Consider the following 27754-nt stretch of genomic DNA (forward strand, 5'->3'; position numbering starts at 1 on the left):
TACGAATAAATTACGCGAATGTATTAATAAATTAGTAATAAATTAATATTTACATTAAATAAATACTTAAATTAAACGATACGCGTGTACCGGCACATAATGGCGAATAATTATATTACAATATATTTTAATAAATATCACAAATAAAAGGCGCGATTGGAGAACAATAAGTCGCGAGCTCCCCGTATAGTCCTACCTAATTTAGGTCTAGCCTACCTACTTTAGGACGTGACTACCTAGTTTCGGTTGACTACCTACTTTAGGTTTGAAGATTTGAAGAGCGAGAGTTATTATTCCCAAGTACATTACGAAGGTAACGTTAACACCCTACGTTCTCAACTTCTCAAGGGACGTTTTCCGACACCAGCCATGCTATTCTTCAAAACACGATCCGCATTCCTACGAAAACCTCGCAAAATTCTGAACGATAACACTGATTTGTGCACTGTACACGAAACCTAAAACACTTCCGAGGTATTGCACAAAAATGGGTTGGTTTCCGGTATAACCCCAATCAGATCCCGCGAGATTTCAAGATACCAGGACGTATCAAAAAATAGCACCCCAGATCCAAATTATCCAAGGCCCGCTCTGAACAACCCTCAGCGTCAACCCCCGAGATCCTTCTGACTCTTCCCTAAACCATCCCACGGTTTGAATGGTGATGAAGTACTTTCAGCCATTCTAGGGCTGCTTGTGTAATTTGGGGGTAATCGAGAAGGAGTTGATAAGAAACTGCCGTAGGATAACGAAGAGTTGACGCCGAGAGTCGAGTCCAGAGTTGAATAGTAGCCAGAGGAAGCGGCAGATGGTGGTGGAGGCGCCGGTGGCACTCTGCTAGCCTCCGCATAAGCGTCTAAATGTGTCTTCACCAACACAAGGAGTTCTCCATAGTTGGTAACAGTGGCACCAGCGCCGGCCACCCTGTAAAGCAACAGCCGCGCTTCCCCAAAAAGACTATCCAAAATTTTACCTGTCGTGAAGAGGACGATGGCCTTCAGACAGGAATACTCGGCAGAGTCGACGTGGAGCGCTTTCAGCTTCTCCACTTGCTCTTGGAAGATCCGGATGTGGTCCATGAAGGCGACCACTCGGTCCGCCGCCATGGGTGACGCGTGGAGACCCGCGGCCGCCAGTAACGGAGCCACGTGTAGGGGCATGGAACACTGGGACGCGTTGAGAACAAACAGTTCCGACCATACCAGCCGGAGTAACGCCACTTGATCAGTGACTTGAAGGTCAGGAAAGAAGGGTATATTCCGCGCCCATTCGACAGCGGAGAAGAGTAATCTTGCAGCTAGTTCGCAGATATTGTCTATTCCCATGACGTTGGTCGGTTGGACGCATTGGCCGTATCTTGACGTCGGGTAGGGTTCCGCTCGGAGCAGCAGGGAGATGTAGGAGGAGAGATAGGGGTGGCTGTTGAGGCCGCCGGCGGGGTCGCCGTTGGCGAGGGCGAACTGGCCGGGCAGCGCGAGGCCGGAGGGCTGCGTCGGCGGCACTCGGCCTCTCTGGACAGCTGGAACAAGGAAATAGGCAAATAAACATAAAATAGCAATGACGTCGCGTAGTTGATGAAACATATATTATATTTAGGAATTTTTATAACATCACAGGGTCACCAAATAAAATTGGTAAATTGAGTTAAATAAGAGAGCACTCGAGCCCGAGGAAGGACCCCCAAAGGGCCCGAAACATGTCGCCAATAGCGACTAAAAATTCAAGTGAGTGAAACCGTTGTCCTCTAAACAGTTTAAAATATGTCTCACGAAAGTTTAGTTTCAATTAATTTCGACAAGATGTACAGTGAAAAAAAAGGAAGATTTTTTTTGAGTTCTCATATTGCGCAGACAATCGATGCTAACTCTAATTATTTATGGCAGACAAGCCACAGTCTAATGAATTTAGAGTCCCTTAAAACTTAACTGCAGCAATTCGCAATCCTGGGCCCCATTAGCATATGAGCATCTTGATTGCCCGCGTCACTGTTATAACTCACTTTATGACCCCCGACAATAGAAACCACAAAACCTTCCGCAACCTCCTATCTCATTAACTGACGAAATACAATTCACAACTTTGTTTAATTGAAAATAAAGTTGAGAATCGGAAAACAAGGAGAAGTTTTTAAAGAGTTTCTGTGAGATGCATGTCGAAGGGGAGTGCAGTTAAATTAGTAACTCTAGATGTTTTAGATTCAATTTACATGGATTCACGCGTTATGGAGAATTGAGTTGGCGATAAAATTCAATTTTATAAGCGACGAATAGGGACATTTGTTACAGTATCGTATAATTTTAATTAATTCATAATTGTCTTACTTTTAGATCTATCTGCTAATTCGTTACTATAATTTTACTGTTATTATTAATTAGAGAAATTGCAGCCGCTAGGGCTTTTGCCAGAGTTAGAGGTAGAGAATATACACAAAATTATGTATTTATATACATTATTAGTAAGAGAAAACGATGTAAGTACTATGTACAGTCAGCTGCAGCAGAAGTTTATTGTTAAGAGAATGAGCGTGTCAAGGTAATTTTTTTAATTTTTAACACCTCGCTAGCTTAGCAAATTCGGCTGCTGACTGTATTTGCGTTTAATTATTAGAATGTTCAAAGTTTCTTTTAATATAGGTGGGGGCTGGGGGGGGGGGGGAATGTAGTCATCTGTGCCGGTGAGTTCTAGTTCGTGACATGACGTTAGATCTAAAAACTTTGGACGGGCAGGTATCTACGCGGCTATTCAAAAAATGTCTACTCGAAAAAATACCACAGACAGTCATTCGGTCGGAGCGTAATGTTTTTGTGGGGTATAGTTTGGCAACCATCGCTTGTCAGAGAAGTATACTTTATTTTTCTTATGCTAGCATTAAAACCTCAAAGTGATGAGTAAAGTTTTTTATTGTATGTTGACATAGAAATCAGAGGTAATAATGGCAAAAGCGGTCAGCCATGATTTAAAACGCATTAATGGAAACTGAGACAATTTGCTCGAGTAAACTAATAAGAACTGATATTAAGAGTCACACGCACCGGCGCCAAAGCCGCTCCCATACAAAGTTAATCTCTTATTAAAAAACCGGCAAATCACCGGTGCACGATGGGTTCCGTACCATTACGCAAAAAATGTCAAAAAATCACTATTGTTGTATGGGAGCCCCACCATGATATAAATATTTATTTTGTTTTGTTTTTAGTATTTGTTGTTATAGCGGCAAAAGAAATACATCATCTGTGAACATTTCAACTGTCTTAGCTATCACGGTTCTTGAGTTACAGCTTGGTGACAGACAGACGGATAGACGGACAGTGGAGTCTTAGTAATAGGGTCCCGTTTTTACCCTTTGGGTCCGAAACCCTGAAAAGTGATTTAACCTCGTGCCACCCACTATACAAAATTATAGCCAAACAAGTGAGAATCTTGTTGTATTTTCAATTAGGTTGAATTTAATTTGTTAGAAATTTTTACGAGACAAATGAAATGCTACCTACTTTGTTTTTAATTAAGGTTGACATTCCATCGAAACTGAGTGTACATCCTAATGTACATTGGGCGGCACGAGGTAAAAGCTTAATTTACCCACGGTGTTGCATAATAGACGATCGCGTCATCCCAAAGACAATAAAGCAGTATAGTGTTTATTACCAAACTTTTATGAGCTCAATGAGTTCTCAGTTCTCACAGTGATTGACGGACGGACAGACAGACTAATGCAGCGATGACGTTAACTTTTCATTGGGTTAATTCATATTAATTCTTGTTTTAATAAAGCACTTTGGTTTCGTGGTGTAGTTTATAAGCAAATGCTAAAGAGTTTTTGGGTCCCTATTTCGTCTATACTCTGGGAAAAGTAGCTTTTTTATATTAAAAGGCGAAAAATATGAAATATGAGGCGGGAAGGATCGATTCCCATACAAATTTTGATTTTCGTTCTTTTTGGTACTAACAAAGTTTGCCTGAGTAAGTATACTTAATGAAGATTTTATCTATTTGTTTATATTTGTATATGGCTGTTTTTTTTTATCGAACAAAAATACCTATATTTTAGTCCGGTAACTTGTCAAACTAAATTATTCAAAATAGTAATAGTATAGACACCTGTACAATACGGAACGAATCCGCTCTAAAATGCCGAACGAATTCAAACCGAACGGTCCAAATTGTACTCCGATAAAAATGCCCAGCGCGCTAGGCATCCGAAGTATTTTCTTGTGAATTCGTTTTTTGGCGGCAACCGTACGCTCCTACCAACTTACAATTATAGATAAGGACCCCCTTATCGATCAGTGTTAAAGATTATTTTCGCTTGATCTGATACAGTTTACAAGTTGGTCGGCCTGTCACCGGCTCGAATGCTCGCGCACGCGCTGGTCGGCTTTTGTTTTTTCTCAGGGAAAATCGTAAGCAGGTTGTATTTATGAAGATTTAAGAGAGGTCAATGTCTTTGAGTAAGCTTATGTTTAATACTAGAGAGATGTTATCAATAGTCACGTAAATAAAAGATATTGTGCCTAAATTACTAAATTACCGTCGGACTACGCTAAGTTTTAATGCCAAGTGCTACGTCAAGTATGGAGCTTATAGAGATATTAATGCGCTCTTACTGCCAAGTTTGTGCAAAGTTAACGTGGTCAAAGACTACCCAACTTTCTTAAATTACGTATAATGAAACTTTGTGGAATAGGTACTCCCCCAATCTATCCACTCTGAATGACTAAACAGTACTCAATTGTGACTAGGTAACTGAACTACGAGAATAAAAAAAAAAAAAAACAAACTATAAATTAAAAGAAATCTTCACGCGGAAGCAATACGAGTAAGTACTAAATTATCCATATAACACCGTCCGAATCATAGTAAATGACGCTCAACTCGTGACGTACGAACGTCTATCATTATCTGCCATTCGTAAACCTTATTCCAAAGAAATAAGGCTCAAATTTGGTCAGTTAAGTGTTGTCCGAATGTGGGTCGCTCCCACGCGTCGACACCTCACTTAATAGCGTCATTACGCTATCCGTCGATACATCTCGGACCGAGGTACGTCACTAATCGATCATAGTGCATATAATACAGTACGCTATCTTGGTCTTACAAGTGTCGAGTTAATAGGGTTGCAAACTGCGATCATATATAACCATGGATACCGCCTTTAGGAACATTACCGTTCAAATTCTCGGGCCAAATTAGCACACATACACAATTACGCCTACATTCAAATAAGACGACGCGTTTACAGAGCCTGTAATCAAAGCTGGTAAACGAAATAATAGTCATCTTTATTACACTAATGGTACATAGCTAAGTGTAGATGAAATGCATATAATGTCAATAACTACCAATAAGCGACATTAATCCGCTAATAACCTTCTTGCTGTATGTACTGGCCGCTGAGAGTTCGCGGTTCATATTTGATTAGAATATGACTTGGACAGGGATAGGTTTATGCCATACAGTGAAGAACCAGTCAAATAATTCACGTATAATAATTTAATGCAGATTAAAAGATAACTAGTTAAAATGTTGTTATGACATGACAGACTAACTCAACATAAGTAAATATATCATTGTTGTATAAATGTATTCTGCTATAATAAGTACAGTAGAGTCCGGTTATAACGACGCCCAAGGGACCGCTGATATTACGTCGTACTAACCGGACGTCGTACAAAACGAACTGCCAGTTTTAATATATTTTTTTAGTCAAAATAATTACATAATTTTGTATTTATTAATACTTATGCGACAATCAAAGAAAAAAGAAAACATTTCTTTTAAAATATTTTTTTACGTTAGTATTACGTTACGAGTCGTAATACTTACGACACCTTGTCAAAATGGAGAGACTTGTGTGTTTAGTTAGAAGAAGCCACTTTTCAAGATACGCGTACTCACTCGTCATCCGCAAATTACTCGAATCCCGTAAAATAAAGTCGTAATTCTTGGGGATCTAATCAAGATGACGTTTTTTTATCACACAGTTCCGATGGCCACCTCCTGTGTCCATCATCAGATCAGCTCGAGGGTACCTACTAAAATATTGCATTGTTACCCAACTTACATAATTATGTATGTGAAGTTTAAGCTTAATTGAATATGGGGAATTTAATTGGGTTTTATTTAGTTTGCAAGTTTACGAAAAGTCACATGATTATTTCATCTTGGTCCGTATAGGCAAAAGGGGGAGGGAAGTTGGGTGCGCGAGACGGAGTAAGCTTCTTACCCATAATTTATTTGTAAAAACTACATCGCTCGTCGTTGTAACCGGACTTGACGGACGGATTTTGTGTCAATTTCCGTCGTTAAAAGCGGTCGGTCGTTATAAGCGGAGTCGTAATAAACGGTTGTACTTTCATAGTAGCTTGTACTAAAACCAAACAAGTGCTTATACTTACGTCGCTATAAGCGGTTGGTTGTTATATGCGAAGTCGTACTAACCGGACTCTACTGTATTTTGTATATTTTATTATCAATCTGCATGGCAGTGCGAAGTCACGTTCAGGTATAGTCTGTCCGTTTTTCTAAGATCAAGCACGCCATAGTAAATGTATGGCGAACTTGATCTTAGAAATCGGACTGGCTATACAGTCTGCAAAATTTACATGGGTACACGAATCGGGTCAAAAATATTTGAACAGGCGGAGTCACAATAAATCCCCACTTTCAGTTCAGAATATTTTATATGTATATAGCCGGTCAAGCAAGTTTGTCAGTAGAAAAAGGTGCAAAATTAAAATTTTGTATAGGACCACAGCCGTTCGCGCGCTTACATTTTCTAAATTTGCCGCTCTTATAATATTTTAAACTTTCGCGTTTTGATTACATATTAACTCACATTATACGAAACGAAACTGATTTACGTCGGTAAATCAAGGTAATTGAATATAATTCGCGTTAGACCCGTCTATAATGTGAGTTAATATGTTTGCCGCTCTTTTCTACTGACGGAAATGGCTTGAGAGAGAACCTACATATATATGACAGTAGAGGGTGGATTCAAATGATCAACATTTTCAGATAATGTGTGTATTTGATAAATTAATTCAGTGAAAGCATGATAGGAAAAATGTATCTACATATAGGAGACCGAGTATGATTATCTCACGGGTTATATCTCATGAATAGAACATATTCTAGATATCTTGCCAGGCATCCACTCAATTTCATGTAATTGGACAGTTTTTTTCCATAGTTCTCTGCGAATAGCATCTTGTGGGAATCTGAATGGAAAGTAATGTAAAATGACAATACCTAATTTGATTATTAATTTGAAATAACTAGGTAGTTTTTTTATAGCTTGGATCTCATGAAATAAAAAAGGAAAATACAAATCTGTAAGAAGGAATTTATTACTACATTTATAATTATATACAAAATACCTAAACCAAACACAAGTTAATAAAATAGTCTACTTCATTTAGCATAACACCATCCCTATTATCCTCGCAATTTAAAAAGTCGTATGTTGTTATGAAAGTCGTATGCAGTTGTTACCTTTTAGCTTAGCACGGTAGTATTGAAAACAAATCGTCATGTTTTTTCCAAATTCTACTGAAATTATCTGTTTACTACAAGTGAAAAGTGATTCCACTGTCCTTGGTATGAACTAAAATAACTTCTGCACCACTTCACGACACATGAATATATTTTTAATTACAAAAAAACGTTGTTTTTAGAAATCAATTTAGCCATTTGTCACTGACTGTCATCTCGGTCGTACTGAGATTGCCAATTGAGCAGTTTGTAAGTACCGCCTATCGCGGGGTAGTTTGCGTTGGGTCATAATTGAGCGGACAGAATACTTCCATGTATAGCATTTCGCTGGTTGCAAAGTGTTGTCATTGCAGTCAAAGGTGTCACTGCAGGCAAACTGTAAATACAGTTTTGCTGGGATCTGATTTAGATTTAAATGCTGTTCTGTTCTTCTGCTTAGTCTTAGCAAAAATCGTGTCAAACTCTCGCTTGGGCCTACTAGAACAAAAAATATCTGAAAAAATATAAAAGGAGGGTAAAATATATTTCAACCCTTACCGTAAAACACTATAGGTAACATTGCCCTTTCAACAAGGGCAATGTTATAGTGTTTCAGGGTACTACAATTAGCTAGCATGCTTTATTGTGGCGTAATATGCACACATGGATTTGTACCACACAGACATACCTATATGTATTAGCAAAAAAAAAACATTGCCAAAAAAGAAAAGGACCTTCTGTAGGTACCTATCTCGATTATATCTCATTTTCGTGGTGTCTATGCGCACACGCAAACGGCGCCCGCTGTCATTCATTTGACGTTTTAAACATTTGACTATCGGCTCGATTCGGGAAATGAATTGGAGACTCACTAGATATGAAATAGTAAAGATATGTGACGTTCCACTGCAAAAGGTACCTTATGGCGGCTGGCACCGCGATTCGGGAAATGAATTAGAGATTCACTAGATATGAAATAGTGAAGATATGTGACGTTCCACAGAAAAAGGTACCTTAAGGCGGCCGGCGCTTACGTCCCATAGTGCCGCAATAATATTGGGGCGGCGTTGATAATAGCGTGAGCGCCATCCGCCATAGGGTACCTTTACCCGTGGGACGTCACATATCTTTACTATATCGTATCTAGTTAATCTCTAATTCATTTCCCGAATCGCGCCGTATAACGTCTTGTTTAGTCTATGGATACTGTCAGATATATAATTTAATGTTTGAGCCGTCATTGTCTTCGTTATATCAGAAATGTTTTGATAAATAGTGAGAACTTTTCTTTTTCCTTTTTTTAGGATATTATATGTGACGTTCCACGGAAAAAGGTACCTTATGGCGGCTGGCGCTTATGTCGCATAGCGCCGCAATAATATTGGAGCGGCGTTAATAATAGAGCGTAAGCGTCAACCGCCATAAGGTACCTTTACCCATGGGACGTCACATATTCTTCCTCATTTGCTCAAAGGTTAACTGGAAGAGATATTTAAAATAGATAAGTTCACATATTTTGTACTAAGGATGTGTATTTTGTTGTATTTTATATATTATTTTCTGTACAATAAATTGTTTTCTATAAGTACTACTACTACTTTTAAACATTAACCTGAATATGGTACAAAAAAACTTGAAGAATCTCGGTTAAAAAGTCAATTGTCAACTCATAAACCAAAATTTACCTTACAAATTGAAACTATAGCCGATGACTGTTTAAAAACAACCTTTAGGCTGGTCAAAACAATTAAAATTCTGTGTACAGTCGCCATCAGATATATCGAAGCAGCCAAGGTGTTCACAAATATCTGAGCACGCCTCTATTGCCAAGGCATTAGAGTGCGCGTTCAGATATTGTGAACACCTTGGCCGCTCCGATATATCTGATTGTGACTGTACAAGGAATATCGAGTCTGGTATCACGAACAAGTTAGTTTTAATTTACATATAAATGTCATTAATAAACAATAATTAGAACATTCATCAATTCAATAATAAATACGTTAAGCTTTTTTACCCAATAAATAACACCCAATGACACGAACAACAAAAGCTACTTTGGTGACAAATTTATAATAGTAGCATTAGTACTATTAGTAGCCATCTTTAGAAGCCTTGCATAATACCTCTGTGATGGCAATTCTGATTTCACAATTTGTTACGTTATCGATCTTGTTTTGATACGACTTGGACGAGAGTAGCTAGATCAGTGCCCCAAACGCGTTAGTTCCGCGTAGCGTTATTCCCGATAGCATTTTTCCCCACTCGCGTTAGTTCCGCGTAGCATTATTCCCGGTCGCATTTTTCCCCACTAGCGTTAGTTCCGCGTAGCATTATTCCCGGTCGCATTTTTAGATGGAGCCCCGCGAAGCGGTTTGCCCTTCTGGCATCTGAAGCTACCTAACTGAAGCTTCCTAGCTAAGTGTAATATTTTCATGGACGTCACACTAAATTAATAGGTTAGGTAGGTTAGGTTCGTTAGGTAGCTTCAGGTGCCCGAAGGGCAAACCGCCCAGTTATAGGAGCCCCGCGAAGCGGGACTCCGTCTAGATAAGTTGTGAACTAAATGTTTTTTGGAAAACAAATTCTAGTGGGGAAAAAATGCGACCGGAAATAATGCTACGCGGAACTAACGCGAGTGGGGAAAAATGCGATCGGGAATAATGCTATACGCGTTTGGGACACTGATCTAACTACTCTTGGACGATAACTCACGCTGATTAGTACAAACTGCTATACTCCTTACTGTACATCGGTGGACCTTATTACAAAAGGCATAGGGCCCACCGATGTCTAGTTAACAGTGCGCGCGATGGTACGAGCGAAAGGACTGAAACTCGTATCATTATACCTATATAGTTTGTCAAACGACTGTCTCATTTTAAACATAGACAGAGAGAATCATATTATCTTTGTCTTACACTAGTACTAGCACCCAAAAGAAAAGGAGGAGTATAGTTTTTTGTTCTTATTTACTGACAAATTTGGTTTGACCAACTATATTTGTATGCATATTGGTATGAACTATCTTGTATTGTATTTTGTCTTGTTTATACAAGATCAAAACCATCACAAATCGGTAAATCAGAACCCTCACATTTATTCTTAAGGAACATTTACATTTTATAATTGATTTAAATCAAACAAATTGACTCGGAATCCGAATTCATACAATAAACAACTCGTTAAGGACGCTGTACACTTTCCCATTAAATCGAATCGATTTTTGAGATAGTGGACGAGAATTTTTAACACAGTCTGTGTAGAAAACAGTTTTTTAACTCTACGCTACTCCACACCTTCCACGTGTGCAATTAATTATGACACAAGGTGATAATTGCTTCCACTTGAATCCCACCACATTTTGAACTTTTATCGTTTCTGTAAATTTTTATTTTTATTTACATATTAAATCAGCATAAGAAAACTAAAGTATAAAGTTTACTTAGGTACATAAAATTGAAGAGAACCGTTAGAAATATCAGATTCTAAAAAATCATAATTGGCTCGTGCTCACAACATGAAGCACCAAGTTAGAGTTAGACCAAGAAAAGTCTGCAACGATTTTGATAACAAACTTCTATGAAATTTTGACGTATAAATGACACTTGCACTGCGTATTATATCATAATCGTTGCAGACTTTTCTTGGTCTATCTCTACGTAATGTCCAGTCATTGTCGTGAATAAAAAATAATTAGATTTAAAGTAGCGTGACATTGTCGTGTATAAAAAATAATATTGTTGTGTATAAGAAATAATAAGGTTTTTAAAATGTCTAAATAGTTAATGGAAAAATGCCTCGGATAAGATCCGCAGTGAAACATTGGACTATTGGAGTACAAGGGTCCTCTTGTTATTCTAACCTGGTTAATGGGAACTTGGTAGGATATTGAAAAGATAAAACCAAATATTTGACATGCAATTTAATATACCCCGCTAAATAATTACAAGGCACTCCGCTTCGGGGCGGGCGCTACTCAAAATACAATTTGTTTCTATAAGCCGTTGGCGGTTATGGGGTGACACCATAGTAAACCTTAATCTACGATCGCGAGACGGGCGAAACGCGGAGTTTTGGCCAAAACCTAAAACAAAAGTCTAGTGCACTCACGGATACCGGGTGTAGCTTTCATCCTGGAACTTAGCGTAGCAGACAGATCGACGTAGATCAGCGGCGGGCGTTCATCGAGCCCCAGCTGTGACAAGCTAAGGCGAGAACAACCCGCGGCGCTCGGACTTTCACGGGAAGGACCCGCACGAAGACACCTTGGAGTCGTCGGACGGCGGCATAGCCATCCGACACACGGCCTGCAGGTCGAGGCCGCGTCCTACGGCGTAGGAGCAGCGTCAGCATGACGCTCAGCAAAATCGGGGACGCGCAACAGCGCGCCTGGGAACACGATCACCAACCGTGCTCATGTCCATCGGTGACACGGGACGCACTAAGTAAATCACGCGCACAATTCACGCACAGCGATATACGCACTTTATAAATCGGTCTCCCACCAGCCGGACCAGGCGGCGGAAGGAGACGAGGCAATTCCTCTTAATCTTTAATTAGAAACCATCTACATCCTAGCGTATTCCTATTCCAAGTCTAAGTGTAGTGTCCGTGACAGTTCGAAATAAAATCCTACCGGACACGTTGCGTTTCGATTCACATCAACACATTAAACGTCAAACCAACTTAAATCTTTTCTAAATCAAATGATTCTCGAAAAATATCAATGCTCGTTAATACTCGTAATATTTTAATTGGTTAATAATAATTACTAATAATTACATTTTTACCGTACGTTTCTACTTTGTTTCCTTTGGAATATATCCTTGCTTATGCCTGAACAAAACGCCTATATTCTTAGCTGTCACCGGGCTGTCAAACTTACGACTACCCAACGAAAGTCTTTTTTATGTTTTTATATAATTTCATAAATGATTCTAAAATACAAATTAAATTAGGATGTGACCTATTTGAGCAGTTAGGGTAGACCAGGAGGATCATTTTGATATGCGTGAAGCCAGGTTTGGTCCAATAATCTCTGCACAATCTGGGTGACAAGTTCCGTTCAAGTGGCATACTCTTTGGACTTGTTTCTTCGAAACCAGTTAGCCAGGAGGCAGTATATGCTAATCAACCTACAGCTGAGAAGGTACATTACAGTTTTACATAAGTGTCATACTCTGGTGTATGTTATTCTGTTGGAAATGCGACACTAATGTTGTATAGGTCACGTTGTATGAGGAAGTATATGTTTAGTATAGGAAGATATGTAGCATCGCTACAATATCCCCTCTCTCGGCAAAGAGGTTAAGCACCGGTTAACCGAGGCAGCCGGGGTAACCGGAGAAAAGTAAATTAACCGGGTACCTAATCAACAAATCCATTAGGATGTTAATTATACATACTCGTTTAACATTATGCTTAGAACCGTATTTACTGAGCATGCTAACCGTCATTAAAACTTAATTTGCCTATGTCCATCTCTGGGACTGTAAATTTTATTTCTAAATTTTAACTCTATTAGAAATCACAGTGCATGGCCACTACACTGTGGTTTCTGCAACCTAACTAAAAAATATTTTTTAATTCAAGTAATCCTATATTGACTGGTCTAGCCACTATTCAACATAAGATTAAATAATAATAAGCTAACTCCCTATTCTAAGGTTCACTAAAGTATTTAATTCCAATTTAAATATTAAGTATTTTCAACTATATTTATAAATTCTTACTATTTAATATATTACAAGTAGTTATATACATAATGCAATATTAAGAATTAAGTTTTAATATGGCATGTCATAGGACTACAAAATTAAATGACTAGTACCTTAATGTAATGTGGTAACTAGTTGCTAATTTATATCTATAAATAGTATTAATAATAGTGGAGGCTAACTTGTAGCTCACACTCAAGTCAAATCCCAATGTGTAGCCAGCGGGCTTACACTAAATGAAAAAAAAACTTAGTTTTCTTTTTCATGTCTAAGTCAGTGAATTATATCCAATATAATTACATCACCCTGGACCCTTAGGGTGTGTAGTCACAAAAAAATTTGGTTTCCCTAGAAACGCTTGAAAAAAATCTTGACCAAATGAGTCAAGGAGGTACGCGTACTCAAAAAAAATGGGTTGTTACCTAAGTTCACCCAAATAAAAAAATAAGTTACTAACTTGAAAATACACCTTGTAAAGTATAATATTGAGCATAATGTCACTGAACCAATGCTTTAAAATTAAATGGTAACTGATTTTTTTCAGATTACCTTAACTACAAAGCGGTTTGCTCTAGCAGTCGGAAATTCGGAGGTTATGTGACGAATCAGGAATACTACTCCAAATGGAATGCAGCATGCCGTTCAACAACATGTCCCTACCTTTAGCGTATACAAATGGTGCATGTTTCAGCAGAACTTTAAAAAATGCTATGCTAAGATAGCTGAAATTGAGGTTGATTCTAAGACCAATTTCCTCAGGTTTCAAAAAAAAACAAAAACAAATAATATGAACATTTAAGTTCTATAAAGTAGTTCTATTTAGAACCGAATAAGTCAAAAACAAAGAAATTTAGAGTGTCTCGTCTATCATACTAAGTCACCGGAATGAAAAGTTTGAGTTGGTTTGAGAAATAAAAATGAATAAATATTTTAATACTTTTGAAATGGGTGGGTCGGGCGGGTGGGTGTCTAACGCGGCACCCCATGGTCGCGTATTAAACAATGAGGCATTAGGCATGGGTAGGGGTGAGTAGATAAGGTATCCCCCCCCTCCTACTTCATAAAATTCCTCTCCTTCCCCGTCCGGCATGTCGGTAGAAAAAAAATGGTTTGCTTGTGTCAGGGTATGTAATAAAGTATAATAAATTAGTAACACTTCACTTTATACAGGAAGTGCTAAAATAAATTACCTACCTCTCAAATGGAGCATGGTGAAAAAAAAATAATATGTGGCTGAGCGCTATGCTAATTAGTCATAGTGTAGCCTAATAATAATTGTAATAATTGATGAATTTGCTACCCTGTCACAAGTAAACTTACAAATTAATTAATTTTATATTTTTAATACAAATAATTTCACTAAATTTTTTTTAAACAAAGTTTTTTAAATGACAAAAATTTTATAAATTTATGTTATTGCTCTGCCAAGCTCGCAATAACCAGGCTATATATTTAATTTAAGCTTTGTTCGGGCGCCATTGTCGTGAATAAAAAATAATTACATTTAAAGTAGCGCTGGCACTGTGGTGAATAAAAAATAATAATGTTTTTAAATGTTTAAATAATTAATGGAAATATGCCTCGGATAAGATCCGCAGTGAAACATTGGACTATTGGAGTACAAGGGTCCTCTTGTTATTCTAACCTGGTTAATGGGAACTTGGTAGGATATTGAAAAGATAAAACCAAATATTTGACATGCAATTTAATATACCCCGCTAAATAATTACAAGGCACTCCGCTTCGGGGCGGGCGCTACTCAAAATACAATTTGTTTCTATAAGCCGTTGGCGGTTATGGGGTGACACCATAGTAAACCTTAATCTACGATCGCGAGACGGGCGAAACGCGGAGTTTTGGCCAAAACCTAAAACAAAAGTCTAGTGCACTCACGGATACCGGGTGTAGCTTTCATCCTGGAACTTAGCGTAGCAGACAGATCGACGTAGATCAGCGGCGGGCGTTCATCGAGCCCCAGCTGTGACAAGCTAAGGCGAGAACAACCCGCGGCGCTCGGACTTTCACGGGAAGGACCCGCACGAAGACACCTTGGAGTCGTCGGACGGCGGCATAGCCATCCGACACACGGCCTGCAGGTCGAGGCCGCGTCCTACGGCGTAGGAGCAGCGTCAGCATGACGCTCAGCAAAATCGGGGACGCGCAACAGCGCGCCTGGGAACACGATCACCAACCGTGCTCATGTCCATCGGTGACACGGGACGCACTAAGTAAATCACGCGCACAATTCACGCACAGCGATATACGCACTTTATAAATCGGTCTCCCACCAGCCGGACCAGGCGGCGGAAGGAGACGAGGCAATTCCTCTTAATCTTTAATTAGAAACCATCTACATCCTAGCGTATTCCTATTCCAAGTCTAAGTGTAGTGTCCGTGACAGTTCGAAATAAAATCCTACCGGACACGTTGCGTTTCGATTCACATCAACACATTAAACGTCAAACCAACTTAAATCTTTTCTAAATCAAATGATTCTCGAAAAATATCAATGCTCGTTAATACTCGTAATATTTTAATTGGTTAATAATAATTACTAATAATTACATTTTTACCGTACGTTTCTACTTTGTTTCCTTTGGAATATATCCTTGCTTATGCCTGAACAAAACGCCTATATTCTTAGCTGTCACCGGGCTGTCAAACTTACGACTACCCAACGAAAGTCTTTTTTATGTTTTTATATAATTTCATAAATGATTCTAAAATACAAATTAAATTAGGATGTGACCTATTTGAGCAGTTAGGGTAGACCAGGAGGATCATTTTGATATGCGTGAAGCCAGGTTTGGTCCAATAATCTCTGCACAATCTGGGTGACAAGTTCCGTTCAAGTGGCATACTCTTTGGACTTGTTTCTTCGAAACCAGTTAGCCAGGAGGCAGTATATGCTAATCAACCTACAGCTGAGAAGGTACATTACAGTTTTACATAAGTGTCATACTCTGGTGTATGTTATTCTGTTGGAAATGCGACACTAATGTTGTATAGGTCACGTTGTATGAGGAAGTATATGTTTAGTATAGGAAGATATGTAGCATCGCTAAAATATTTGCAGGTGATTCAAAAACGTTCCCAATCAGTCATAATACTGTCAATTCTACGTTAACCATATCTTTATAGATGATAATTAATGTAAATAATGTAAATTAGCATTAACAGGGGCTTCCATTCCGTAGGAGTTGTCCATTAGTGGACATTTGCATACGACGAGTACGTCTCATTTCGGATTTCACTCGTAAGTCTATATTTATTACGAGTTAAGGCTCACACTAGCGTCTTTTAAGCGTCGGCGTCTAGTCAGCGCTATGGAAAGTTAGTATTTTTTAAAGAAATTGTCAGGTAAATCACGTTCTATGTTTTGTCTCTATTCACCCCAGCCATCCCTATTCACCCCGGTTGACGGTACACTGATATCAGAGTTATCAGAATGACATTTAACTGCTGTCATTTTCCTAGAGTTATCGTGCATTTCGCTCGTACTTGTCCGTACATGTATTGGCGCGGGCGAGACGCAGGATAACTAAATAACATGATTGAAATATCATTCTGATGTCAGTGTGTGTTCGAATCGGCCCGTATTATATTTTACACCGTTTCTTTTTTATGATTGTCGGAAAATGGACGCAGACTAAAGATACATTCCAATCGTTAGTGTGCGCGTGGACTTAAAAGCGCATACCACGGCGGATTAAGTAAAATTAACGCTTTTCCTATAATAAACAAAATTAGTATAATCAATAAAATGGAAATTCAAGTAAACGCCGTGACTAATAGATGAGTCATATATTGTAAATAAATATTATATCCATTATTTATGCGAATATATATTTCTAACAAGACGTTAATTGAAGATTAACATACATATGTTACGGTATAACATATAGCTGGCGCCTTGGTTTTGACTTCTATATTGACATCCGGGTTGCGTTATTAATTTTTCAATAAAATATTGTTGCGACTACGGGGGGTTTTGATTTTTACAGTAGGACTTTACCGCACTAGTGCGATAATTAGCCTTCGTGTTTCAAATTATCGCTACTCGTTGCGAATTTTCTACTTTTCGCACTCTTATCGTAATGTAGGTACAGTTAACTGTAAAAATATGGGTGCACAAATCACCTCAAAAATATGTCCCATAGCTCTTAAGGTAAAAGTACGCTCCACCGAACGCTCAATATCCGTCCGTATCACCGAATTTCTTCTATTTTAGGCTATAAGTCGATTATTTACAGCTGATATTTACTTGCGTATTTTTTTTCCACGAGTTAAATACCTATCCCTTCAACTATGCCTCAGAGTCGGCCAATTTGTCCCGCAGTTGGGACGTGGCATTTGATCGAAACGGATCGTTGCTCCCGATTGCCACTTTGTATGGGCAACCTTAAAGAAATCGGTAAGAAGTTGCATATATTTCTTAAGGTCATAAAACCTTTTAAATTTATTTCTGTGTTTCAAAGTATGGTTTTTCAGTGTGACTACTTAATTAGTTTGTGTATTTTAGTAAATTTAATTAATTTAGTGCAGTCATATTATCAGAAATTAAGCTTAATGTGAGTTCGGTGATGAGTACACCGACAATTTGATTGGAAGGTATTATCGAACAGCGTCCGAAATCAGGGAAAGCGTATGTTTTTGAAATTATTTTTTTAATGGTTGATTACGAACTATTTAGATTATCTACCTAATTTCACAAATAACTTAATGTATTTGTAATTTTATGAGCAATTGCCGAACAACAATAACCTATATAGATTATTATAAAACTGCGTTTGAAATGTTCATGTTTTACGACTTTTTGGCATCAAAATAAGGTTTTTGGCAAGACTATTATCAAACAATAATTTTAGATATTTTACGTCAGTATTAACAAGAACTTTATACATGTACGGTTTTGTAATGGATTCAAGTATTAAATTTAATGATAGATTTGTAGTTATACCACATTGATTACGATTAAAATACTATTTTCAAAATTCGTTCGCGAAATAGGTTCCACATATTTTCCATGTTTCGTTCACCGAACGGCCGTTCGGTGAATGGTACCCATGGTCTCTGCTACCGAACTCATGTTTGCGTTGGCCATGTTTCTATTCGACGTTCATGAGAATATCATCCTTATTACGATAACGGCTAGGTCGATATTTATATGTTTATTTTTTGTGACCATTATTTCAATGCCAGCGCTTTCCAAACTTTAGACATACTTATTGGACGCCTGATAATAGTCTTGGAATGTGGACAAAAAAACTGAATAGGATAATAAAAATAATGAAGCATTATGTTCAAAAATTTTTTTTAGATTCCTCTCGTCGTGGGCGATTGTGATTTTTTAAACTTTTATCTTTTGTTATGAAATTCCGTGGTTCACATACAGGGTGGCTAAAAATTAACTACATTCCCATTCCCAGGGAGGTTTTGGGATTATACTGAGCAACTTTTACTATGGGACCAACTCCGAAATCGTGAAAAAAAATTTACCCTTCCATAGAAAATGGACCAGCCAAAATTTATGAAACAGCCAAATTATTTTATACATATGCGTACATGTTTTATAATTGTTGCGTACCTTACTTACTGACTTATTTTTCAAAAGAATTATTTCAATAAAAAAGACACGTCAAGATCGCTTACCATCTTTATAATGCTAAAAAACGAAGCATAGTAGGGATTTAATAGTGAACTACTGAAGTTTGAGCACCACTCAACACCATATTTTCATACAATTATTTCCTAGTTCGGTAATGCGGGCTCCCTATTCGGTATAATGTGCAAATCACGTTTCTTAGTTCGGTAAACGGTACAAACAAGGAAATTGGAAGAAATGGCTTTAAAAATGTTTTTAATACACGTCCAATCATTTCAGTAATTTATAGGTATGTTTAAATGAGGACAAATTTATCTATGTTTCTATTTTAGTATTGAACATATTCGTAAGAAAATATCAGAACGAATAAAAAAATTAAACGTAAGTCTAGGGCTTAAGCATTCGGTGAAGCGTACATTTACCTTATGTCAGCGAATTAAGAACTATGGGACATATTTTTGAATAAGTTGGCTACACCATATTTTTACAGTTGACTGTACTTTAATAGCTTTTTAAAAAAGTTAGTGTTTTCTATTATTTGTGACGTTCCACGGCAAAAGGTACCTTATGGCGGCTGGCGCTTACTTCGCATACCGCCGCAATAATATTGGAGCGGCGTTAATAATAGCGTAAGCGCCAACCGCCATAAGGTACCTTTACCCGTGGGACGTCACATTTTACAAAGTTTGTACTACCTACAACTCATCATCATCATCATCATCATTTCAGCCTTTATACGTCCCACTGCTGAGCACAGGCCTCCTCTCGAGCGCGAGAGGGCTTGGGCTATAGTCCCCACGCTAGCCCAATGCGGATTGGGGACTTCACATACACCTTTGAATTTGTTCGCAGATGTATGCAGGTTTCCTCACGATGTTTTCCTTCACCGAAAAGCGACTGGTAAATATCAAATGATATTTCGTACATAAGTTCCGAAAAACTCATTGGTACGAGCCGGGGTTTGAACCCGCGACCTCCGGATTGCAAGTCGCACGCTCTTACCGCTAGGCCACCAGCGCTCTTACCTACAACTAAACGGAGCTATTTAAAAATCTTCTCTCGCACAACCTACTTATGCCAAATGCATCAAAATACCACATTTATAAATTTTCTTACGCTACGTCTTACGTAGGCGAACAACGCGCGAACGCGGCGCGGCGCGGCGCGGCGAAATCAATCCTTTGATGCCCATAGAAGTGTCCTACGTAAGCGATCTCGTTGCGAACGCGGTGCGGCGCGATTTGCACGCGAATGTCAGGCGGCGCGGCGCGGCGCGGCGCGGCGGCGGCCGCTTTCGCCGCGCCGCGCCGCGCCGCGTTCGCGCGTTGTTCGCCTACGTAAGACGTAGCGTTAGCGTTCATATTTATTCCGGGCACGTACAAATCCTTATAACGAAGAAAACTCGTTCAGCGGAGAATTATAAACCTTAAATATTAGGCAATAAGGATCATATTGCATGATTTAAAGAAAAAAATAATTCTGGGATCTTAGTCAAGATGCCAGTAGTTAACGCTCCGCGGTGTAGCGTAGTCATATCTCTCTAACACTCTTCTATAGCTATAAGTGCGACAGGGACACATTTGTTTACATGATAAGATACGTAAGGACGAATAATACACTTTACCTAAGTCCTGATTGTTAAGCCATTTCACGACCGGTCATTAAAACAAGTCGTACCTCAGGTACAAATACAAATGTGACATCAAACGCAACTGTCCCTGTCGCACTTATATCTATAGAAAAGTGTAAGAGAGAGATGACTACGCTACGTCGCGTTAACGATTGGCATGTTGACTAAGCTCCCAGATTTTTTTTCTTTAAATCGTGCAATATTATCTTTATTACCTAAGTGTTGAGCCGCTGGTCTGTTACCTAAGTATAAACCTAAGATACACGCGTATGTCCTTGATCTTAATCGTAGTCCAAGTCTAATCGTCACAGTAAGTCTAGATTCCAGATCGATTAGCACTAGATTGTTTCTAGTGAACTTGTAAATGATTCAAATGTAAACAAATTAAAACAGTTTCAGATAAAAATAGTATTTGTGACGTTCCACGGCAAAAGGTACCTCGGCTGGCGCTTACATCACGTCGCATAGCGCCGCAATAATATTGGAGCGCCGTTAATAATAGCGTAAGCGCCAACCGCCATAAGGTACCTTTTCCCGTGGGACGTCACATTTTTGTACCTACTTGATAGTAGGTACATAATTTTAATTTTTAACAAGCAGAAACGTCTGCGAACGATGCTATTAAGCTTAGAATAAATTTAAAAGTGGAAAAATTACTGTCTTGGGTGAGACTTGAACTCACGGCCTCTGGAGTGATTGAGTGGAGTGTTGGGTAAGTTCAAGTCTCATCCAAAACAGTAATTTTTCCACCATTAAATTTACTCTAAGCTTGATAGAACATGACCATATATAGGTACTTGAGTACTTACCATAGTTACCCACAGTTGATAACATTGATATATTTATGTACCTACCTATTTATGTTAAAAAAAGGGTATTTAAACGATGATTTGATACGAATAAATTAATTTTCATCATACAAGATTCCCTTGGCATTTTAAATGTCTTTGTAATTTTTATACCGTCCATTTAAAAAATGTTTAGATAAAAATGACTAAATAGCATTTTGGGAACACGTCGCTTTCTATACATTAAGTGAGTTATCTGTTCCCGGTATTCGAGGCGTAAAAATAAAATCTTAATGATATCAAACACAACCGTTAGAGGAACAAAGACTGTCGACCATTTGTCGCGTGCGCGAGCGCTGTTAAGGCGCGTTTACACTATGCGACAGCAAGTCGCGTCGTCGTGTCGCACCGCTTCTAAATTTCATATCAATCAGGACCGTGGGGAACAAATTCCCAAATTTTTCGCGCGTGCTCGCAATTAAGGCAAGGTTAAACTTTGTGGCATAAGGACATGCGACACGCGACAGTGTCAATTTTAATGAAAGTTGTATCCACCATAGATATTTTTCTGACTAGACAAAAAAGAATCAGTGTGATATTTAGTATGTCCTTTTCACTGAACGCGTAAATCAAAAAGAATATGGCACAGGTGCTGTACCGATTTGACTATCAGGTCCTTATTTGAACCTCATGTAAGTTTTAAATTTTATTCAATTCCAAATAGCATGGTTGGAGCAAATGTCTTTGTCTATTGGTATGATGCCTTTCATACAAGATTTAATTCCATACGACAGATACTCAAATCAAATGTGCATCATTTCGTGGTTTCGTATAATTTGAACCATCATTGCGCCATTGCGACATCGCGTCAGTGTAAACGCGCCTTAAGACCCACATAAAGAATCGTGGACATAAATAAAATTGTACACATAAATAACAGATTATCAACTGGTATCCGGACGTAACGAGATAGAAGTATACAAGTAAAATAAATAGGCGAACGGTAAATGAAGTTGTACCATATACAGAAACCATTAGTACACCCTATTTCAAGGGCATAGAGTCTAAGATATATCAGTGAAAGGTAAAAAGTTGTACTATCTTTGACACAGACCTTATATGAACCTTATTTTAATGGTAATAAGGTTCAAGATATATCAGTTGTTATGGCCCAGGTTTGGAGGTAATGGTGATGTATTTGAGGGCCATGTGTCTTGGTAATAGGGGATGGAGGTAAGGTTGTCGCTTTTGGTATGTTGGGTATAATCTGAGGTGTTAGTGAAGACAATATGGTATTTGCTATTGTGTGATACTTTATAGAAAACTTGATTACGGTTTTTTTTTTTATTATGAATGGGCTTAGTCATGGCCACAGACTAGCCGAGGCGTAGACGTGGCCTACGATGGAGCGAGCTCGCCCAGAAGGTGCCTGTTCACTCTTGATTTGAAGGTTGCCGGGTTATAAGAACACGGAAATATAGACGCCGGCAGGGAATTCCATTCCTTGGCAGTGCGCATAAGGAAAGTAGAAGCAAAGCGCTTCGTGCGAATTGGTGGAATATCTACCATGTAAGGTTGGAAACCGGCCGTGCGTCTAAAAGTCCGATGGTAGAATGGGGACGGTGGAATAAGCTCGTGTAGCTCTTGGGCACACTCCCCGAAGTGCAGCCTGTAGAATACCGACAGGCTGGCGACTTTCCGCCGATGGGCCAAAGACTGAAGCTTAGCCGTTAGCTTCTTGTCGCCAATCATCCTCCTGGCTCTGCGCTCCACTGAGTCCAAAGCGGCGAGTTGGTATTTAGCTGAGCCATCCCACAGGTGGCTGCAATACTCCATACACGACCGGACTTGAGCTTTGTAAAGTGTTAGAAGCTGTTCAGGTGCGAAGTATCGCTTCACCTTATTTAGGACGCCCAGCTTTCTGGCCGCAGTTTGTGCTTTAGACTCAATGAAGCTGCCGAATTTATTTAATTTATTTATTATTAAAATGTTAACTTACGTGTGTGTTACACGTGAGTGACCCGTTTTTAAAATATTTAATGTCTGTGTCTCACGGAAGGTTTGTTATTAAAAAGTGTTAACTTTGTTTGTGTATGCCATAAAAGTACGAATATAACGATATGTGACGTTCCACGGAAAAAGGTACCTTATGGCGGCTGGCGCTTATGTCGCATAGCGCCGCAATAATATTGGAGCGGCGTTAATAATAGCGTAAGCGTCAACCGCCATATGGTACCTTTACCCGTGCGACGTCACATATTATAATGTTGTTCAAGTAATTAAAAAGTAAGGAATATTTAAGAAATAATAAAAAAATAGATTTTGAGATAGATACTTGTATTGTCAAAGTTAATAAGTAAGAAGCTGTAATGAAAAAAGTAATAATATCAGCTCATATTGAAATATAAGAACTGTTATAATAGGTACTGTATAAAATATATGAACAGGTATAATGTATGAAGTGTTCAAATGTATAGTCAACAAATTTAATACGTATTTATAAGTACCATATAAAAGGAGGACATGATATATTTTCTATCTAGGACCAACCCTACTATCGTTAATGTTGGAATTTATAGGCTGTTATGAATAAGTTAGTAAGTTTGGTGCGGACAACGCTTTTTCAGCCCTAGTGACGTAAAACATTCATTACTAGCCTTTTCGAAGGCTACTCTGACTTTAATATATAGATACCTAAGTTGGTACTTACAGGGAGGCCCAAAAATACATTAATAATGATTTTTAAAGCGGCATATTTTTGATATTTCTATTAAATTACGTAATAAATAAATGGCATTATGTCGTTAGAGTTAGACCAAGAAAAGTCTGCTGAGTTTTTGACAGCCCACGCAAAGTGTTATATGTCATAATTTCATAGAAGTTTGACGTATAAGTTAACACTTGCACTGCGTGGGCTATCAAAATGGCTGCAGCCTTTTCTTGGTCTAACTCTATTCATAACCGAATATCAAGTCTAACAAGCACTTTTTAATCGTTCGTTATCTGTCATTTTGACATTTTGTCTTTTATGCAATTTAACAAAAGTTGTAAGAGGTTGCTAAGTTTTATGAATATGGGTGATATAATAAAACCATCAAGTAATTAATTGTCTTCGAGTCATGAACTCAGCAACCGCAAATCGTAGTAGTACGTGACTAAATCTCGTACAATCGATCGCAAAACTATTGATTTAAAACAGATTTATATGGCAACCGATATAAATCGTATAGGCCCCGTGCATGAACAATAGGGGGCAGCATAGGAGCCGTTAGATTTTTGTTGCGAGGCGTAAATGTGTCGCAAAAAATTGTCCTAAAATTTCCATAAATTTTTCAAACTTTCCTTTTGTTACCGCCATACAAAGTACATGGGGAAATGGTAACACAATAAGAAAAACTCTGGGACATTTTTTTATCCCATTAGGATCGAAAGAGCTCGTGATTCTGAGTAGAAATAACACAATAGTGCCAAAAAAGGTCACAATACCTATATAAAATTAAAAGAAACGCTCTCATGCTACCATTAGATATTTATAAGAATAAAATCTAAATACCAACGACACAATTATGTAACCAACTGTACGTGTTTTATAGGAAGTGATCCGTACCATCAATTATCGTAATAAATGCTTTAGCACGTGTCGTTTAATTTAAAACATTTTTCTCGAAATAGTTACTCGTTCGAAGAAAACCATAATTATTGTTTACTACAACAGTTATTTATTGTTGAAGAGATGTTTAGTTTATGTAAACATCGTGCTTGAGATGCCAAGGGGCATAGCCAAGTGACAATCGTTGACAGAAAATGCCTATCGTAACTTGAATAATGTATGGAAACAGTCACATGATCCAAAAAAATCGCACTCTGCAGAACATAATATACACTACAGATGTATTTAGTGCATAATTATTGTTTTCCATCGTATTTTCTCGGCAGCGTTCGTATTTGTCATGCTACTTCAGTCAATCTCAGTATTTTTCGTACCGAGACTGACTGATATAGCAAGACACGCTCGTACGTTTATTCCGTAAAAATACGATGGAAAATAATTATGCACCAATTTAATCAATTAACCAAAAATGACGCAAAATACATTTGGAAAGCTTAGCCCACCTAGAACTTATCTAAATTACCGGACACGAATACCAAAATAGTACGAAATCTAATTAAAATAGATGAGATAAAAATCTTAGATTGTATAATAAAGTGATTCGACGCGTGCGCGACGCATGCCAAGACCGGATTGGTAATTATCGACTTATTAAATGCCCAAATTTATAGACGATGTGTCGAAGAGCAACATACACATGGCTGGATGAAAGATATATGGAGGTGGATGCTTAGAAAATTGTTGATTAAGGCAGATTATTACGGCGTTATTCATAAAATGTGACGTGAATCACATGAAGCTTAACAAGCCCTTGATAGTCCTTATTTCGTTCGTTAGTAAGAGACAAAATTTAACGGGAGAATTGGGATGTTTTATGAATAGGTAAGAGTAAAATCCCAAAGTAAAACAAAGTAAAAAAATCCAGAACAATAACTATACATACCTACTTCAGTATTGTATTTCTTTTTCTCCCTGATTTACCTTTACTTTTGATTGCATTATACCTAAACAAAATATTTATGTTTTTAATTCCTTACACAAAGAATGCTTACTAAACTTGACTTTTATACTGATGATAATTAAAATACCTAAACCCTCAAAACTTTTAAATCAAAATAATATACCCAGATTAGAGAATACGATGAACATTTACTGAGATATACAGAGAGATGATAGCAATTAGAAGAGTTATAACAAATTAGACAAGCAATTAATAATGTTTAGAATGACAAGGTAATTTAAGATGGAATGTAAAAAAGTATACTAAATAATGTAACTGATGACAATGTAGTAGAGAACGAGTATGAACAGGTTAAGAAAAAAATTCAAATAAGTAAAGAAAAAAACATGTATCTAAACTAATAAGTCGAAGCGAACGGAATAAGAGGTTAGTGTATCTACCTGTAGGTAAAAGATTTGAAGATAAAATCATATAAAATAATCTATTCATTTAGTAAAGGCAAATTTAGATTACGGAAAAAAATACCTAAGGTAAAAGATTCTGATAAAAACTGTATGTACTCGTATGTATAAACTCTTTATAAATATAAAACACAAAAATGGCACAGGATAGGCAGTACAGTCACCTGCAATAATATGTTACTCTTCGAAGGCCGCAAAAATATGTGACACGCTCTTATGGCTATTCAAATTAGATCGTGTCAGATATTTTTGCTGCCTTCGTTGTGTAACATATTATTGCAGGGGACTGTACAAAGGCGAACTTATCCCTTTAAGTAATTACACATTCACTGCCAAGAACATGTATGTGTGTTCATTTTGTACCTACTGAAAACGGGGCGCCCGGCACCGAAATTGTTAATCTTTGAGTGACTTTGTAAACAGTCATTGTTACTTCATTAGCCCAAAAAGCTTGCACACTAAAGTATGCAGAAATTCCAATAGTAACGCATTCGGTATGACCTCCTAATAAAAGTCGTGATTTAAAACAATATTCATCGTAAAGAGCCGAGTCACTGACCACACGAGAAACTAAACCTTGCGATAATCATACTACTGCAGATATGTGATTAGCTTCACATTTGCCTGATCCAAAACAGCTGATACACCTGTACTTCCTAAGGAGCTTACGACCTTTTAGTTTTACTACACTTCGGGGTCACGAAACGGTCGGCGTTAGACGGAGAGAATATCTCCCTCCCTGTTTCAACCCATCAAGCTTTGTATTAGACGGTCCTTGTCTAGCAAACGACCGTAGGCTCTCCGACCGCTATAGTAAACTGTGACCTCACGAAATATGCGCACGATATGATGTTGATGATTCACTAATAATGAAGGAACGTACAGACAGATTTTTAATACAATCTCACGTATGTTCACGACCGTTTTTTAAAGTCTGACCATCGCAATAGTTTTATGGGGTCTAATTTAAGCAAATGACGCATTTTACTGAGTTTGAGCACTTGAATTTTGATTAGGTTTCTAAATGTATACCTACCGACCTAACCTACAAATTCTGCAATCAGAAAATATTTAGATTTTCAGTTTAACTCGGGGATAAAACAAGATAATCATATTTTCATAACTATGTCCAGTCTACCTATAGTGCGACATAAAATAATAGAAATTAAATAAAATGGAACTAGAATATTTCCATAAGAAATTGTTGCCATGTTTAAGCATTGTACGTCAAAAATGTGACAGTTACGTAATGGCGCTCTCAATAATTTTCTACAATTTCTTATCGGAGTATACTTATATAACAAAAATTGGAAAACTTTATAATAATGTTATTCACGACACAGTCTATTGACGAGAATTCTTTACTATTCAAAATGAAATCCCTATTGTTGCCCTATTACTAGTCGTTATTTGAACTCGTATCTGACCACACAGGGCCACAAACCTTTCAAGATTAAACTTTCGATCAGCTTTTATTGCTTTTATTAAGCCATTATTTACATTAGC

The 27754-nt window shown here is 37.9% G+C and overlaps 1 protein-coding gene across 1 annotated transcript in view; it reads right to left on the minus strand.

The window, feature by feature from the left end:
- Window positions 1–27754, minus strand: part of LOC134669314 (steroid receptor seven-up, isoforms B/C) — a gene marked incomplete at its 5' end in the record, with an annotated part of 128591 nt that overhangs the window by 67608 nt on the left and 33229 nt on the right. Inside the window, one exon of the mRNA XM_063526821.1 lies at window positions 974–1519. Within this exon, the coding sequence (XP_063382891.1) occupies window positions 974–1519 (546 nt within the window). The remainder of the gene's footprint in view (window positions 1–973; window positions 1520–27754) is intronic.

Source organism: Cydia fagiglandana, chromosome 12 (assembly GCF_963556715.1).
Source record: "Cydia fagiglandana chromosome 12, ilCydFagi1.1, whole genome shotgun sequence".
NCBI lineage: Eukaryota > Metazoa > Arthropoda > Insecta > Lepidoptera > Tortricidae > Cydia > Cydia fagiglandana.